An 18,456-nucleotide genomic window follows, 5' to 3' on the forward strand; every position below is an offset into this window, starting at 1 on the left:
ATAAAGCATATATTGAGTTTAACAATAGAATTTTTATTCAAGGTGACATGGACAACAGTTATTTACATTAGTTCAGAAATTAATCTGAGAGGGGGAGCAAAGACAAGCCTGATGCAATGCTGCTTAATGACTTGGTAGTGTCTTCATCCTCATCCTGAAAAATCAAAGTATCCGGTGAAGTCTATATCAGGTGGCAAATACAGTTCTTCACAAGTGTCTGGGAAGTCACACAAATCAAAGTCTTTAAACACTTTGTGAACGATCCGGAGAATTTCCTGGCCATGTTTTATGTCAAATACAGGAAGATTGCTCATAATGTCAGTTATGTTAAATATTTCAGGAAGGCTTTCAATAACTGTTTCAATTAGCACATTGCTGAAACCAGTGCAGAGTGAGACATTTGTGTACAGGTGTTCATCTGGTGGAATTAGACTGTCCCTATACTTCTCCAACAGCTCTTTGACCTGTCCCTGTTCATGCAATGTGACTTTTCTGCATCTGACAGGTGATAGATTCTTTTTTGACATTTCAAAACTGGGTGTAGCTACAGAGCAACAGTCAGAGTTACATTTGCATACTGTATGGCAAAAAGTACAGCAAGAATGTCCCGGCTTAATACTAGATACCTCTTCCTCAAAATGTGAATATAGGGCCTTCCTAAAACACCCATTTAGGCTTTCTTGAAGAACCGTCTTTGCTGCATTGTCAGTGTTGGCAACCTGTTTGTTTGCGTAAAGAACAGCATGAGCAGGAGAGCCATCTCTGCCTGCTCTTCCAACCTGCTGGAGAATGGCCTCTGGGTCCTCTGGTAAGCCATACATGATCACATGGGAGACCTTGGGGAAATTTAGGCCAACTCCAAGTGCTGTAGTTGCCACAGCCACTCTGCAGTTCCCTTCTCCGTTAATTGAAGACAGTACCCTACTCTTGTTTACAGGTAGAGTGTGGCTGTGAAACATCCCAATAAGGAGATTGTCACCTTTTTTCTCTTCGCCTACCCAGGCACTGTCCCCAAGTTCAGACTTCAGGTGGAGGAATACTCTTGTCACAGTGTTTATTGTACGGCAGTATATAATGACTGGTAACATATCCAGTCTTCTCTCTTTCAAGTTCTTCACCAGCCAGTCGAAGCAGTCTAGAGAGTCTGTCACAAGCCGCCTTACAGCAAGTCTAATGTTGGGTCTGTTGGGGCTAACAATAATGTTGACTGCATTCTGGAAGTGTAGCCGTCTTCTCACAATGTCTCTTGAGTGCAAATCAGCTGATGCAGTCAAAGCCAATACAGGTGTTCCTGAAGAAAAACATACACACATTCAATACCTCAATAACACTGAAATAATTTTCAGGGCAGGCAGATCACCACATTTTTGCAATATTTAATTACAGTGTATACATAGTATGATATTTAAGCAGTACTTTGAAAAGAGCTACTTTAAAATAAATAGAAGACAATACTTAATCACTGCTATATATATTGTAATGTCTTACTATAAGACATGGTTTTTAATGTGATACATCATTGAAAGGTTAAAACCTGTATATTTAGAGTATATATATATGTATATCTAGAGATTAAGTCATCAGACTTTCATCTGTAGTACAAAATCACAGGTAGATAGTGTTACAGATTACCAACCTGGTTTGACGATTGCTCGAAGTTCCCCCAACCTTGCAAAGCTTTCTCTGAAGGCCTTTTGTCCTCTCCCCGCATTCCCCCTGTTTGAAAAGAGAAAAACACAGGTATAGCTTAGAAATGTTCAATATGTCCTAAGGAAGTATTTGGCGTGTGTATTTCACATTTTGTCACAATTCTGACTGGAGCTTCAACTACTTTAAATAAGTGGTTTGGATGTGCTCAGCAGAAGTTTAGACAGTAGATTTAAAGTGAAAAGTAAAACGCTATCTCTGCCACAGTAGGTACAGGTATAACGATATAAGTATTAAACACACCTCATCTTTCTACATACACACGCTCCCCTTCTGACACTAATTAGTTTATATTAATAACACTTACCACTTGTATGTAAGATGGACTTCATCCACGACGATGCCTATAAGGTTGGTCTTGTATGCTTCGGTGGATAGCATGTTCTCCCACTTGGCGCTTAGCCATGCCTCGGGGCTGCCAAACACCACCTGGTACCGGCAACTCTTTATGTCTTTTTCTTCCCCGAGGCCCAACTGAGTCGCAGAAATCCCGAGGTCGGCTGCTTCCTTTATCTGATCCTCTATCAAGGCAATCAATGGCGACACTACCACAACAACAGGGGTCTTGATAGATCCGATTTCCTTCGCAACTAACGGAGCTAACTGGTAAATTAGACTCTTGCCAAATCCCGTGGGCAGTAAAGCTAATACATCTTTCTTTTTGTTGACAAAAGCTTCTAAGGCCAAACGCTGTTCTTGTTTTAAAATAAACGGTCTTTCTAAACTATTCAGAACTCTGTCCAATGCTTGGTCGAACGCAGCCGCCGCCATCTTTTTTTGTTATGAACAACCCATCATGCATTGCGCGTAGTCGCTTAGTGTGCGTCATCGTCTAACTGTCCCTCCCCGTCCTGTGATTGGATCCCTGACTCAGGGACAAATTCAACCCCAGGTCGCCAGACTGCCTAGTAAACGAAATGACAATGAGTGCACAGGCAGTCTGGGTATTCCCAGACTAGCTCTGTCTCTGATCTTTACTGATTCATTTCTCTGTTTTCTTTGTCATCAGTCCAACAAGTCACAAATCAGAGCTTTAACAGAGTGTGTCTCCCTCTAGTGGATGTTGTGGAGTTTTCTGTTGTCTTTGCTCCAAAGGTTTTTGTACAGAGTTTTACTGTTTCCTGTCACTGTGGGCCTCACAGCAGAGTCTGTCACTGCAGCAGAGGAAATCTTCATAGTGATATAGTTTTTATCAGCACTCACAGCAGCAGACAGTCTGCCTTTTGTTTCATGTTGTGTTCCATAGTGATACAAGAGGAATTCTGGAGATTTCCCTGGATGTTGTTGATACCAGAAGAAATTGTCATCAATAGCAGCAGCTTGGGAGTATTTGTAGGTCAGAGTCACAGTGCTGCCTTCTAAACTGGACTCTTCATTCTTCACTGCAGTCAGTTGTTGACAGTTGACACCTAAATGAAGAGATCAGTGTTGTTAAAGACCATGTTATTTATTGTTTGCTATAAATCTGTTCCTTTGATTTCATACAATCAGATCATCTAAAGACATTTCTTCTTCCTGCTTTAACCTACCTTTCAGTGTGATCACAAACAAAGGAAACATGACACAGTAATGCAGTGACAGCATCTTCCACACACTGTTATGTTTGGTTTACAGACTGAATGTATGTGACAGTGGGAGTCCTTTTCTGTTCTGCTCTTTGACAGAGTTGCTCCTCCCTCAACATGTTCCTCCTCTCATATCTGGATGTTCTCAACACCAAAACCACACCTGAAGATATTTTACAACTTTAAACACAAACACTCTGTCACACCTCTAGGAGTCTGGACCCGAGCAGGGAGTCACACGACTAGGGCTGGGTAGAATGAAACGGTTTTATTGTGGGGAATGAGTAAGGGAGGTGGGTGAATCCCTGACAGTCAAAAAAGGGAAGCCAGCAGGGAGACAGACGCAGGACAATTGGAGCCGGGAGTCCAGGGGAAAAAGAAGTGAGCTGGATGGTTTCTGAGGGTGTTCCAAGGAGACAGGGCAGGTGAGAGCCTGGACAGCTGGAGTCTGGGCAGAGCAGAGATACAGAGACGTTAAAACCTCCCATTTTGCAACGTACCTTTGGAGCGGCTAGAAAGTACTGACTGGTAAGACAAGTTCGACGATCTGGCAGGGTGTGGAAGGTTCAGCCGGTCTTTATTGCAGCAGGTGTAATCTTGGCGATGAGTTTCAGCTTTCCGGGTCTCATGGGGAGGCTGATCACCTGAGTGGAGACAGCTGAGAGCCGCACTCCACTCAGGGGCAGCGCTGGGGAGAGAGAAGGGAGAGAGAGGGAGAGCAGAGCAACAGAGCAAAGCAGACAGAGGAAGACAGATAGGATAGGGTGTTTGGATGCCAGATGGGGAGGACAGGGGGTGGGAAGGGAGCTCTGACACACTCTGTTATCCTGTCAGATTTTCTGTGGCTTTGCTTTTCAATCACATTGCTGAATATTAGTTATTAGTTTCACCTTGTGTCCAAGACTGAATGATTTGAATCAAATATCTGATGGTGAGTGTTCTGATAGATCCTGTTTGAAGTCAGTGTTCACTTGTTTGTTGAAAATATGATGGAGTTTCACCATATGAGACACAATTAAAGGTTTTACAGTCACTCAAAGAAAACACTGATTTTGTAAAACCACTGAGACCCAGTTTAAACTCTGTGTGATTATTAATTACACTGATTTCATTTCAGTTGAACCATACTGTGCAGCTTAAACTGTGTTGTAAACATTCATCAATGGACATAAACAGCCTCTGAAAGATCAACAGCTTTATACTTATTTACTAACAGCCAATCATCACACTTCCTAAACTGCAGACATTCTGATTTGCTCCTCAAATAATAATGCATTAATTGATTGTTAACTATTGAAATTATCACCAATTCTAATGATAATCAATTTATTAAGAAAATAATATTTTTTAATTGGAAATTGCAGCTTGTGAAAAATGAAGATATTTTTAATATATTTTTTGATCTTTTATGACAGAAAACTGAATAGTTTTGGGTTGTGGACAAATTAAGACATTTGAGGAGGTTATCTGGAATTTTAGAAGAGGCTGATGGACATTTTTTCACCATTTTCTGATATTTTTTCCATCAGGCAAGTAATCAGGACATCCACAATGTAACATCAGATGAAGCAACTGTGAAAATAATGTCAAGTTCCAGCCTTCCTGTTCTCACTCTGAAGCTGTGGAAATGAAATCCCTCCTGTTCACACATGATGTTGGTTTTATCCACTGTCTTTGAATCTTTGTTGTATAAATGGCTATGTGAATAACGGTACTGTTATTTTAAAATAAATAATGACAGAATTATCTCCATTGGTGTTATAAATCCATCTGAAGTCTTAAAAACATTTAACAAAACACTGAATCCAGGACTGGAAGTAGTCTCTGACTATCTGTGGGCCAAATTAAAGTTTATATCTTCTGTTTGCAGTAATGTAAATGTTTGTCCCATTTTTATGATGGCTAAGAATTAAATATAAATACCAAAGCCTCCAGTTCTTGATGCTCAGATAACAAAGTTTGTACAGTCGTGTTTCATTCAGCTGAGGCTGATCTCTGAGGTCAGATATTTCTTTTTAGATTCAGAAAATTCATTCATGACTTCATTACACACAAAATTTGACTGATAAGATAATCCTTTATTGCTCCCCACTCCAGGGGAAGTTTCCATGGTTACAGCAGCAACATGTTTCACAGCAACACTAAACATTTGCATAAATATAATAATAATAACGATAATATGAACAATATATACAAGGATGAAAAATGAAAATGAATAAGCACAGTATAAATACACTATAAGTGACAGCAACATTAAATGGCTTGTGGAATAAATGTCATTTTAGAAATGCAAGATGCAAGCAGTGCAAAAAATAGTTGTGCAGATTTTATCATGGTTTGAGATGGAGATATGTTATAGTCTGGTTGATATGAACATCAGCCAGTGATGCTGATGTTGTGAAGTCTTACAGCAGATGATATGAATGACCTGTGATAGCGCTCCTTCTTGCAGGATGAATATCTTAGTCTGCTGCTGAAGGAGCTGTTTAAAGACCCAGCAGTCACATGCAGTGGGTGAGAGGGATTGTCCATGACAGATGTGAACTTTGCCAACATCCTCCTCTCACCCACCTCCTCTATGGAGTCCAGAGAGCAGTCCAGGACAGAACCGGTCCTTATGACCAGTCTGTTCAGTCTCTTTCTGTCCCTTTCAGTGCTCCCCAGCAGACCACTGCATAGAAGATAACAGACGCCACCTCAGTGCCATAGAATGTTCAATAGTTTCCTGTGACATCAGTGAAGGAAACATTTACAGGCTTCATGTTATCCAGAATCCTGCTGCTCAGTTTGAACTTGTTCCAGTAGAAATAATCACATCACTGTGAATTCTACTGACCTTCACTGAACAAGCTGGTTTAGAATTGATTTGAAGATTTTATTGTGAGTTTTTAAGGCCTTACACAGCCAGACAGTAACTCACTGGTTGTGTTTTCACTCCTTATGAACCTGTTGGCTGTTTAAGATCATCAAGCAGAAACCTTCTGACTGTCCCTGAATCTCTCCATGTGACCAGAACTGAATGATTTGGGGAAAAAATTAATGGTGGATTTTGTGACAGCTCTTGTGTTTTGCTAACTGCATTTTTTCAAATTTCAAATTGAAATCAATGAATTTGTCATCCATACTTGTGACACAATGTGATCTTTTGCTGTTGATTAGAGCAGCAATGATTCATCTGTCACTGATTGTCAACTATTAAATTATTAGCTCACAGTTTTGATGATCGATTGATCAGTGGAATATTTTGAACAAAAAATGTCAGAATTCTCTGAGTGCAGTTTCCTTTATGTGAGAATTTTCTGGTTTCTTTCCTCCTCTGTGACAGTAAACTGAGCACCTTTATGCTGTGGATGAAACAAGACATTTGATGTCTGGGACTTCAGGAAGCACTGATTAATGTTGTTCTCCATTTTCTCATATTTTATAGGCTTCATATTACTGGCAGATTAATAAACACTGAATCTCTACTTGCAGCTCCACTGTTCAAGCCCTTGAACTGTGGAAATCATTCCCAGAGGATCTCACAATGAGAACATCAATGTCTTCTTCTCAAACATTAATGATAATAACAACACTTTCAATAATGTTTTAGAACAAGACACTGATGTTCTTATTGTGACTCTGAAATGAATTCTGAAACATTACTGAATATATTAGTATCATAAGTAGTATTACCTAAATGCTATTTCAGCCCCAAACAGACCAAACACCTCCTGACAGCAGATGCTGAGGAGGGTCCTGTATTACCCCCTTTGACTGATTCCCTCCTGATGGATGCTTTAACTGTTCCATCTCCAGCTTGTTCGTGTGAGTTTGCAGTAATGTTAAAGTGAGTTTCATTTCTACTGTGGAAAAGGTTTAGATATAAAAGTATAAGCATCTATTTCATCAAAATGAGTGAAGATACAATAAAAGCATGATTTAAAAAGTGATGATGTAGCAATTATGCATCAAATTTAAGCTTAAAAGTTAAATGAGGCAGCAAACACTGAGGAAGACATGATTGATTTTACTGGTACAGTTTACTTCCTGTGGTTTATTCTGAGCTGGACAGAAAACCCAGATGATATCCTGTCAAACCACAAAGTGTAACAGAGTGTGTCTCCCTCTAGTGGATGTTGTTGAGTTTTCTGTTGTCTTTGCTCCAAAGGTTTTTGTACAGAGTTTTACTGTTTCCTGTCACTGTGGGCTGCAGAGCACAGTAGTACACAGCAGAGTCTGACAGATGAAGCTTCTGGATCTTCAGAGGAACTTTGTTGTTGTCGACTTGAGCATCAAATCTGTCTTTCTCGAACTCTGGAGCATTAACATCACCATAAGCACCACGTTTTAAAATGTACACTGGAAAGCCATTTACATCTTGTTTGTACCAGAACAAAATATTAGTTGTGGTACTGCTCTGAAAACTACAATCCAGTGTAACTGTGTCTCCTTCAGCAGCAATGACATCTCCTGATGGCTGCATCACTTTGTCTTCTCCTTTACACTCTGGAGAAGAACACAACATGCAGAGAAAGACATGAATCAACGAAGATGACTGACTAAAGGAGATCAGTCAGCAGCTGTTAAGAGTTTCATTCCATGTCGAATAAATGGAACTTTGTGCTCTACTAGTTTTTCTCAGTGAAACTCTGTCCATGTTAAATATGTCACCTACCTCTTATTGTGAGCACAAACAAAGTGACAAACAGACTGAAGTTCACTGACAGCATCTTGAAGATGAAGACAATCTGTCTGTTCTTGGATCAAACTCCACTGTGAAAGTTTGTGTCTTTTCTGTACTTGAGTCCCAGTTTAGCTCCTCCCTTCATCCTTTCCTCCTTCCTCTCACAGCTCTGACTAACAGAGTGTTTGTCTCTGCTGATGATCTTATTCACTCTCTCACTTAAGGTCACTGGTGGGGAGTAACGTGTACAACTGTGTGTCGTCTGCATAGAAGGGTTTCCTGACAACATCACCAGGCAGATGCATGTATATATTAAACTGAAGAGGTTCCAGGATACAAGTTATATTCCAATATTTGATTGCTTGTAGCTGAAGGAACCAATTAAAACAGTACAAAAGGATCAAGGTAACTCAAAGTCTTCCAGTGATTCAGAGCAAAGGATCAAATTACTGTAACATAGATCATATATTTGAATTTTGGCCCTAGAACATGGAAAATCATTCAAAAAAGAGTGATATTGGGGCCCGTGAAATTTAATTTAGGTGTGTATATGGATCCATATTTTCCACAAGAAAGAACAGTCTTTCGTTGTCATTCCATGAACTTTCAAAAATGTGCTGCAGTTAATTGATCATCCTAAATTTGTCCATAGCTGTGAGTGTGATTGTGTGTCCTGTTTTAAGATACTGTGTTAAGTTACTGTTTGCTTGGTTTTTTTTAAAGTTATTTTCTTGTTTTTTACTGCGAAACACTTACAAAGATAGAGATACTTTATTAATCCTCAGAGGGGAAATTCAGGTGACCAGCAGCCCACAGTGTGTGACTTACATTCACATTCATCCCTACACAGTAAAAAAAGATAAATGGTACAAAACAATAAATAAATAACACGGACTTGCTGCCACTGCTGTTGGCGCATGCACTTTGGTCACCCTTTGGGCTGTTGTAAAGGCCTATAGAAATAAAACAGAAAAATAGAAACTTTGGATGTTTTCAAGATCAGGAACATTTGATTTGGGGAAGATTTTATAATCTAACACTGAAATGTTTTTCTGTTAAATCACGCCAAATTTGTGATGTGGACGTATCTGTAGGACCACAAAGGTTGGTATGCTTAGAGGTTTTTATGTATTGCTACTGAATATGTGCTGCTACAAATTGGATCCATGTTTTCTTCATGCTGAATTTAAAAACACATGAGACTCATCCCTCAATGGATTCACAATTATTTGCAGAAAAAAACATTTTAAAGACTCATTATAATGTCTGTGTTGGACTGAATGTCAAAGTTGTATTGTCTTATCTTCATAACTGTATTTAACGTCATCAGATGAAGCCACTTGAATGATTTATCTGATGGTAAATCAGCAATGTATTCATTTGAGCTTCCTTTTCCTTATTTCCAGAGAAAAACTGAGGAGCCTGAATGTCAGATTGCTGTTAGTACCAGTAAAGGAGAATGTTACCATCTGATAGTTACATGTGAGTGTTACAGAGTCTAAATCTGTTCCACTGACTTCATCTTGTTCAGGAGAGATTGTGTCTTCAGCTTGTAGTCCTGGAAAAAGTAGAGAAAATGAAGCCATCAGACTCACATTGTCCATGAGGCTGAGAGGAGAAGACAGTGGAAAATGTCACCTGTACAGTGTTACTCTGTGGACACAAACAGCTCAACTGGAGCTCAGATCACAACTAGATTGTACACAACTTGATGACAAAGACAGAATATTGAGTGATTTCAACTGTGAACATGAACACAGCAGGTTAAAGAGAAATTCATGTGTTCATAAACTCACCTATGAAGTGAGATGAAAACAAAAAGAGGTAAAGCAACATGTCTTTGGAGTTATTAAAGTCAGACACACATCAGATGAACAATGTTCTTCCACTGCAGCACAATGAGGAAGAAATAATGTGAGTGGATGAGCTGAAGTTCAGTGGGCGGGGCCATTACCTCTTGACATCATTTCTTAAAACTCAATTCGACCAATCAAATTGTTTTGTGTTTCCACAGCAGCTCTGTCTCTGATCTTTACTGCTTCATTTCTCTGTTGTCTTTGTCATCAGTCCAACAAGTCACAAATCAGAGCTTTAACAGAGTGTGTCTCCCTCTAGTGGATGTTGTGGAGTTTTCTGTTGTCTTTGCTCCAAAGGTTTTTGTACAGAGTTTTACTGTTTCCTGTCACTGTGGGCTGCAGAGCACAGTAGTACACAGCAGAGTCTGACAGATGAAGCTTCTGGATCTTCAGAGGAACTTTGTTGTTGTTGACTGCAGCATCAAATCTGTCTTTCTGGAACTCTGGAGCTTCGTCATCTCCAGAATAACCACGTCTTAAAATGTACTTTGGAAAGCCATTCACTTCTTGTTTGTACCAGAAGAAACTAAGTTGTGTTGCTGTGTAACTGCTCTCAAAACTACAATCCAGTGTAACTGTGTCTCCTTCAGCAGCAATGACATCTCCTGATGGCTGCATCACTTTGTCTTCTCCTTTACATTCTAGAGAAGAACACAACATGCAGAGGAAGACATTAATCAGCAAAGATGATCAAATAACAGTCATTGACTGGAAAGTTTTCTCTTATATGTAAAACAGATGGAAATTTGATTTAGGTTTTCTTTAATTAAAACTCTGTCCATGTTAAATATGTCACCTACCTCTTATTGTGAGCAGAAACAAAGTGACAAACAGACTGAAGTTCACTGACAGCATCTTGAAGATGAAGACAATCTGTCTGTTCTTGGATCAAACTCCACTGTGAAAGTTTGTGTCTTTTCTGTACTTGAGTCCCAGTTTAGCTCCTCCCTTCATCCTTTCCTCCTTCCTCTCACAGCTCTGACTAACAGAGTGTTTGTCTCTGCTGATGATCTCATTCACTCTCTCACATATTTATTGATCATCAGTCAGTCATCAATCAATGATTGTGTTTTCTAAATGATTTCCTGAGTCCTGCTTGTTTTCTACATATTTAAATTTACAGACTGGATTCTCTTTATTTCACACATGTTCAGTGGTTGATGTCTCTCAGCAGTTAGTTTGGTTGTCAGAGGATTTGTTGTGTGATTGTCTCTCATTTATAGAAACATCTCAGTTTATACAGAAACTATCCAACAGCAGTTCATTCTGATCATATTGTGTGACAAAACACAAACACCTAAAGGCTGCTAATAACATTATCTAAGGTGTTCTCCAGTGATTTAAACATTAATGTTAAGTTTTGTTTGTATCTGAGATGACATCCTACTGACAGTAAAAATATTTTCTTTTAAACAAACGTTGATTCACAAACAGTCCTCCAATACAGTTTGAAGCTGTAATATTAAACTTTATTTATATCTCACTTTTCAGACCCAGTTTGCATCTCAAATGGCTTCACATTGGAAAGTGAAAAGGTCCAGCTATCAGTAGATTTATATCAGTAAAATGTTCAACTCTAAACTTGAGCTTAAAGAAAATGTAAACTGATTATGTGATGCAATTAATGTATTTCATGTGTTGTCAGAAACATTTAGAGCTATGAGAGGTGACATGAACCAAGTCAAAACCAGGTTTTCCAAGTTTAAAAGCTGAAATGTTTGATGTGATGTTAATGCAGCACCTCTGCAGTCAGGAGGAGGAGACTCATCACTTTATCTTCACTTCTAACATTCTTCATCACAACGTTGTCTCAAGAGTGAAGACAGTTTGAATCTGAACAAACCATAGAAGTGTAACAGAGTGTGTCTCCCTCTAGTGGATGTTGTGGAGTTTTCTGTTGTCTTTGCTCCAAAGGTTTTTGTACAGAGTTTTACTGTTTCCTGTCACTGTGGGCCTCACAGCACAGTAGTACACAGCAGAGTCTGTCACTTCAGCAGAGGAGATCTTCATACTGATTTGTTTGTTATCGTCACTCACAGAAACAGACATTCTAGCTGATGTTGCAGGTTGTGTTCCATAGCTAACGATGAGAAACTCTGGAGGTTTTCCTGGATGCTGTCGATACCAGAAAAACCGATCACTACCAGTAGCTTGTTGGGAGTATTTGTAGGTCAGAGTCACAGTGCTGCCTTCTAAACTGGACTCTTCATTCTTCACTGCAGTCAGTTGTTGACAGTTGACACCTAAAGCAAAAATAAGTAAATATTGTTAAAGTGTGAACATCTGTTTCAGTGACTTCTTTCAGTCAAATCCATTGAAGACATTTCTTCTTCCTGCTTTAACCTACCTTTCAGTGTGATCACAAACAAAGGAAACATGACACAGTAATGCAGTGACAGCATCTTCCACACACTATCTGTTATGTTTGGTTTACAGACTGAATGTATGTGACAGTGGGAGTCCTTTTCTGTTCTGCTCTTTGACAGAGTTGCTCCTCCCTCAACATGTTCCTCCTCTCATATCTGGATGTTCTCAACACCAAAACCACACCTGAATGTATTTTACAGCTTTAGACACAAACACATGAATCTCTGTTAATCTGCTGGTTTCCCGTTCCTTTGCTTTTAAATCACATTGATGAATATTAATTTTATTTCATCTAACATACAGTTGAAAACCCAGTGGTTCCTACTACTGTATCAGAAGGAGGAGGGAGAAGTTGTTGAAGTAACATCTCGTTTAAGAATTGATTTCTATCTCTGTAAGGGAATAATCTGATTCTATGATTTCAGATGATATGAGAATGAACAACTGAAGCAGTCTTTCTGAAAATGAGGCTTATATTATTGGCTGCAAAAATGAAAACTGATTGTTTGTCATGTGATTGAATTCGTGTCAAATCAGACAGAAATCAGGAAATGTGTCATTCAACTGTCTTAGATGTTGTTCCGTAAAATGGGGCTATAAGGGACAACGGGGTAATAAGGGACATTTTTTCGGAAAATGTTTGAAATGTAATTCTGCGGTTTTTATGTTGAGCAGGATGCGGTTTTGTGTTGTTTTTATTAATTATCCATGAATTCTTCAAGAAATCTCGGTAAAAACCGCAGAATTACATTTAAAACATTTTCCAGAAAAATGTCCCTCATTGCCCCGCTGTCCCTTATAGCCCAGTTTTACGGTTCATAATTTATTTTGGTATTGTAAGATATAGTGGCGGAATGAGTGGACTTCACATGTTTTCAGATTGAGGAACTGTGGTCATTTTACACACAAACACAGCTGCATTTGCAGAAATATTTTATGGGGTTCACTATCTCCAGAAATGCTAAAATAATGATGTGGAATCATTCATGGGATCACATAAACTGATGTCCATAGACATTTATATACTGTCATCATGTGTGCAAAGTTACAAGTTGCTTCCATGTTGTCTTCATGTTGATATTTAACAACAAGTGAGGTTTATTTCTGAACGGATTCACATTTTATTTATTTGCAGAAAGAAAAATTTAAAGAGCCATTACAGTATCTCTGCTGGACTTAAGGTCAAGTTTGTATTTTCTTTCCTTTCTAAAAGTTGGATCTTGGATGTTTGACAATATGTACTATTGGAAACAACACATATCATCAGATGAAGCCACTGGAATGATTGATCTGATGGTAAATGGTGTCTGGATTCACCACTGACAAAGATGAAGAGGATCAGAATGATAAAAATATGACATCAAATCAGTCAATAAAAACACATTTTATTGCACCTGATGTTGTTGTAGTTTAATAAATTATCGTCAAGGACAGAATTTTCAATATTTGAATCATATAAACTCTAGATGTGTTTTTGTAAACCACTTTCCCCTCAAATCCTCTGCAGCTTCTCTTCTGGAGGCATCACTGATCTTCTGCTCCTGTCAATCCTCCCACAGTGTTTCATCAGCAGCTGTAACCACAGTGACTGTGAGAAAACAGGAATTAGCACAATCCATCTGATATGAAGCTGTGCTCTCAATACCACTTCCCTCCTCTTTGAAGAGGAGTCTCATATCTGTGTTCAGGTTTTTGTACAGCCTCTGCTACACTTTGTATCACTGTGTCTCTAGAGCACAGTAGTAGAGAGCTGTGTCTGCCAGGGTTAGCTGATTGATGGTCAATGTAGTTGATGTATCTGTTGTTTGGGATCCATATCGCTTATCAGGAATATGTTCACTTGTCCATGCTTTTGCATCTTTCCAGAGTATAAACTGAGGAGCCTGAAGGTCAGAATGATGTTTGTACCAGTAAAGGGTAGCTCCATCATTCTCTGTCTGATAGTTACATGTGAGTGTGACAGATTCTCCTTCTGTTCCACTGACTTCATTTTCTTCAGGAGAGATTGTGTCTTCAGCTTTTAGTCCTGGAAAAAGTAGAGAAAATGAAGCCATCAGACTCACATTGTCCATGAGGCTGAGAGGAGAAGACAGTGGAAAATGTCACCTGTACAGTGTTACTCTGTGGACACAAACAGCTCAACTGGAGCTCAGATCACAACTAGATTGTACACAACTTGATGACAAAGACAGAATATTGAGTGATTTCAACTGTGAACATGAACACAGCAGGTTAAAGAGAAATTCATGTGTTCATAAACTCACCTATGAAGTGAGATGAAAACAAAAAGAGGTAAAGCAACATGTCTTTGGAGTTATTAAAGTCAGACACACATCAGATGAACAATGTTCTTCCACTGCAGCACAATGAGGAAGAAATAATGTGAGTGGATGAGCTGAAGTTCAGTGGGCGGGGCCATTACCTCTTGACGTCATTTTTTTTTCAGTTCGGCCAATCAAATTGTTTTGTGTTTCCACAGCAGCTCTGTCTCTGATCTTTACTGCTTCATTTCTCTGTTGTCTTTGTCATCAGTCCATCCATCCATCCTCTATACACCGCTTTATCCTCATTAGGGTCGCGGGGGGTGCTGGAGCCTATCCCAGCTGACTCGGGCGAAGGCAGGGGACACCCAGGACAGGTCGCCAGTCTGTCACAGGGCTACACACACAGACGAACAATCACACTCACATTCACACCTACGGACAATTTAGAGTACTCAATTAACCTCAGCATGTTTTTGGACTGTGGGAGGAAGCCGGAGTGCCCGGAGAAAACCCACGCATGCACAGGGAGAACATGCAAACTCCATGCAGAAAGATCCCAGGCCCACCCCAGGATTCGAACCAGGGATCTTCTTGCTGCAAGGCGAAAGTGCTAACCACTACGCCACTGAGCAGCCCTGTCATCAGTCCAACACGTTATAAATCTGAACTTTAACAGAGTGTGTCTCCCTCTAGTGGATGTTGTGGAGTTTTCTGTTGTCTTTGCTCCAAAGGTTTTTGTACAGAGTTTTACTGTTTCCTGTCACTGTGGGCCTCAGAGCACAGTAGTACACAGCAGAGTCTGACAGATGAAGCTTCTGGATCTTCAGAGGAACTTTGTTGTTGTCGACTTGAGCATCAAATCTGTCTTTCTCGAACTCTGGAGCATTAACATCTCCATAAGAACCACGACTTAAAATGTACTTTGGAAAGTCATTCACTTCTTGTTTGTACCAGAACAAAATATTATCTGTGGTACTGCTCTCAAAAGTACAATCCAGTGTAACTGTGTCTCCTTCAGCAGCAATGACATCTCCTGATGGCTGCATCACTTTGTCTTCTCCTTTACACTCTGGAGAAGAACACAACATGCAGAGGAAGACATGAATCAATGAGGATGATTGATTAACAGTCATTGGCTGGAAAGTTTTCTCTTATATGTAGAATAGAGGGAGTTTTGATTCAGGTTTTCTCTTAATGAAACTCTGTTCATGTTAAATATGTCACCTACCTCTTATTGTGAGCACAAACAAAGTGACAAACAGACTGAAGTTCACTGACAGCATCTTGAAGATGAAGACAATCTGTCTGTTCTTGGATCAAACTCCACTGTGAAAGTTTGTGTCTTTTCTGTACTTGAGTCCCAGTTTAGCTCCTCCCTTCATCCTTTCCTCCTTCCTCTCACAGCTCTGACTAACAGAGTGTTTGTCTCTGCTGATGATCTCATTCACTCACTGACTAAAGATAATAAGAATTTGTATGATGACTGCACACATTTCAACATGGGTCCTTCTTCAAAACTTTAATCTCTATACATCAGCCTTCTGGAACAGTATTGAAGAAACGTGTAGCATCATCTCAGATGTTGTTAATAATTTTAATTTATTTTTGTTTGAACAGTAAAAATAAATGAATAAAAAATAAATTAAAAACATCTGGACATTCTGAAGTGTTTGAATTTTTGAATCATCCAATTAATCAGGGTAGAAATAATGATGAAAGGAAAAGGGCTGTAGCTGCTGGCCAAAAGAAACAAAAGAGTGGTGGTGAACGTGGCTAACCCGGCAATGGGCCCTGGGACCAGTCACCACCCCTAACTAGACTGCCTCACCAAAAATAACTGCTCTGAAAGGAAAACAGCTAAAACAGGATGACCAGCAACTACAGCCAAACTAAAACAACATAAATCAGCAATCTAAACATGCATGGGGGGAATGAATCAAATGCCGGGAAAGAGAAGAACTCATTGTTAATCACAAAAGGAAAGGTTGCACAAACACAACAAAACCCAGGGAGGACATGTAACTTTGTGGTGCTCATGCCCCGGCTCTGCCTGCCACTCTCTCCTGCCTCCCTAAATACCCTCCTCCTCTCTAAGTGCTAACAGCACTCAGGTGTGCTGCAATTGCATGTAAAGGGAGGAGGGAGATCAGAGAGAGCAAGGAGAGAGGCAGCAGCCAGCCACATGTGAAGTGTAACAGAGTGTGTCTCCTTCTAGTGGATGTTGTGGAGTTTTCTGTTGTCTTTGCTCCAAAGGTTTTTGTACAGAGTTTTGCTGTTTCCTGTCACTGTGGGCTTCACAGCACAGTAGTACACAGCAGAGTCTGTCACTGCAGCAGAGGAGATCTTCATAGTCATTTGGTTTCCCTCCACTTGAATCTTCAGTCTGGGATCTTCTTTAATTATGATTGTTCCTGAATTTGAGTGTGAGATGAGAAGCACTTTAGGTTTTCCTGGATGTTGTCGATACCAAAAGAAATAATCTCCTGTTGACACTTTGAGGCCTTGTAGGACAAAGAAACAGTGTTTTCTACCAAACTGTACTCTTCATTGTTGACTGGAGTGAGTTCTTCACTGCTGACACCTGCAGGAAAATTTCAGTTTGTGAGTAAAAATGTGTTTTGTTGGGCATTTTTTTCTGTTAGATAGATAGATAGATAGATAGATAGATAGATAGATAGATAGATAGATAGATAGATAGATAGATAGACGGTGTAACAGCAGCAAATAGAGAAACAGTTTGAATAAAAAGAGCAGCACACAATGCACACTTTGCATAGATACAGATAATTTCTCCTTCTCGAACAAAAATACAAATATTTACAGTAAAACGTCTATGAAATTGCACAGCATCATTATTTACATTTTTATTGTTCTGTTGTAATTAAATGAGCAGATATGAATGTTTCTGCCTCTGAATTTAAAAAGATGAGTTAAAATGTGACTTACCAGTGAATATATGAAGGAGCAGCACTGGAATGAAGAGCATCATGTTCTAACCAAAAACACTCAGTGATCCTCAAACTGAACTTTGTGGAGTCTGCAGAGTTTGTGATGGAGACAGCTGGGCTCCAACATCTGTACAGGAAGACCCTCCTCCTCATGAAGTCACTGTATGATGGAGTGTGTTGATGTCCAACCCCTTGTTTCATGAGACTCTTGATTTCTCTGTTACACTCATTGGTTTATGGTTAGTCTCAAGGCAGGTCAATGTTTCAATCCAACATTTGCAGAGAGCTGCTTTTACATGACAGTTAAGTCGTATCAAACCTGAATGTCAGGTTGAGTTTGGTGTTTCATGTTTCTGTGAGCTGTGGTACTCAGCAGAGTCTGTCAGATGTATCTTCTGGTTGTTTTCCTTTTTAGTACCAAGTCTTAATCGGGACCATTATTCTGTGTCCTCTCAGATTAGACCTGAACAAATCAGCATGTCAGAACTGAGTTAACCCAAATACAACTGGATTAGCATTTTCCTGCTTCTTCCTGCAGATACTTGATGTCCCAGGAGACTGCAGCTGTTGTTGCACAAACAGTGTCTATGAAAAGCTTTCACCCATCCTGGAGGTTTTCTCCAATTATTGTGGGTCAGCACTGAATCATGATTAATATAGTTTTGACATTTATTGGCTATACAATGAAAACAGGTTCCAAACAAAAGTGTCAATAAATAAAACGCAGTCATGTAATAAAGTGATTGCATACACGTACTTCCCACCCCTTCAATCTGTATTTTTAGTAGTGTGCACATAATTGCTTTGCCAGCTGCAAAGCATTTAGATTGTTGTGGATGATCTTAATCAGTCTCTGGACACTCCAGTATATTACACTATTCTATCATTTTGGTATGAATCTGTTCCAGTTCTGTGCTGGAGTTTGCATGGCGAGTTCATGAGTAAACAGTGCGTCTCAGGTCCAGGAACAACATTCTCAGTTAGATTGAAACTTTTTAGATTACTCCTAGAGCATATTACAATCTTGGTGTCTTTAAACATATATCTGTGCAGATTATGATTGTTTGCTTGTGACTATCACCT

General features: G+C 39.5%; 1 protein-coding gene and 1 long non-coding RNA gene across 3 annotated transcripts in view; one reads left to right on the plus strand and one right to left on the minus strand.

Annotated features, from left to right (window-relative positions):
• The window catches only part of LOC127535595 (uncharacterized), a 56,281-nt gene that overhangs the window by 16,453 nt on the left and 21,372 nt on the right, over positions 1-18,456 (plus strand). The gene's annotated exons all lie outside the window — the stretch shown is intronic.
• On the minus strand, positions 13-2,665 carry LOC127535534 (probable ATP-dependent DNA helicase RecS). Of its 2 annotated transcripts, XM_051953820.1 has the most exons (3): positions 2,015-2,665; positions 1,637-1,716; positions 13-1,291 (listed from the first exon to the last, which is right to left on the minus strand). In XM_051953820.1, the coding sequence occupies exons 1-3, from the start codon at positions 2,476-2,478 to the stop codon at positions 150-152; spliced, it is 1,686 nt and encodes a 561-aa protein (XP_051809780.1). In that variant the 5' UTR covers positions 2,479-2,665; the 3' UTR covers positions 13-149. The 2 variants fall into 2 exon arrangements, with proteins under 2 accessions (XP_051809780.1, XP_051809781.1); XM_051953821.1 differs by lacking the exon at positions 2,015-2,665 and having other exon boundaries at positions 1,637-1,953.

The sequence above is a fragment of the Acanthochromis polyacanthus genome, chromosome 9 (assembly GCF_021347895.1).
Source record: "Acanthochromis polyacanthus isolate Apoly-LR-REF ecotype Palm Island chromosome 9, KAUST_Apoly_ChrSc, whole genome shotgun sequence".
Classification (NCBI taxonomy): Eukaryota; Metazoa; Chordata; class Actinopteri; family Pomacentridae; genus Acanthochromis; species Acanthochromis polyacanthus.

Bases quoted from the DNA above. Each gene is read 5' to 3' on its own strand.
- LOC127535534 (XM_051953820.1), bottom strand. From the start codon at position 2,478: ATGGCGGCGGCTGCGTTCGACCAAGCATTGGACAGAGTTCTGAATAGT. The intron at 1,717-2,014 runs GTAAGTGTTATT...CTTTTCAAACAG, and splicing joins GTCCATCTTACATACAAGTG to GGGGAATGCGGGGAGAGGAC. The intron at 1,292-1,636 runs GTTGGTAATCTG...GTTTTTCTTCAG, and splicing joins TCGAGCAATCGTCAAACCAG to GAACACCTGTATTGGCTTTG.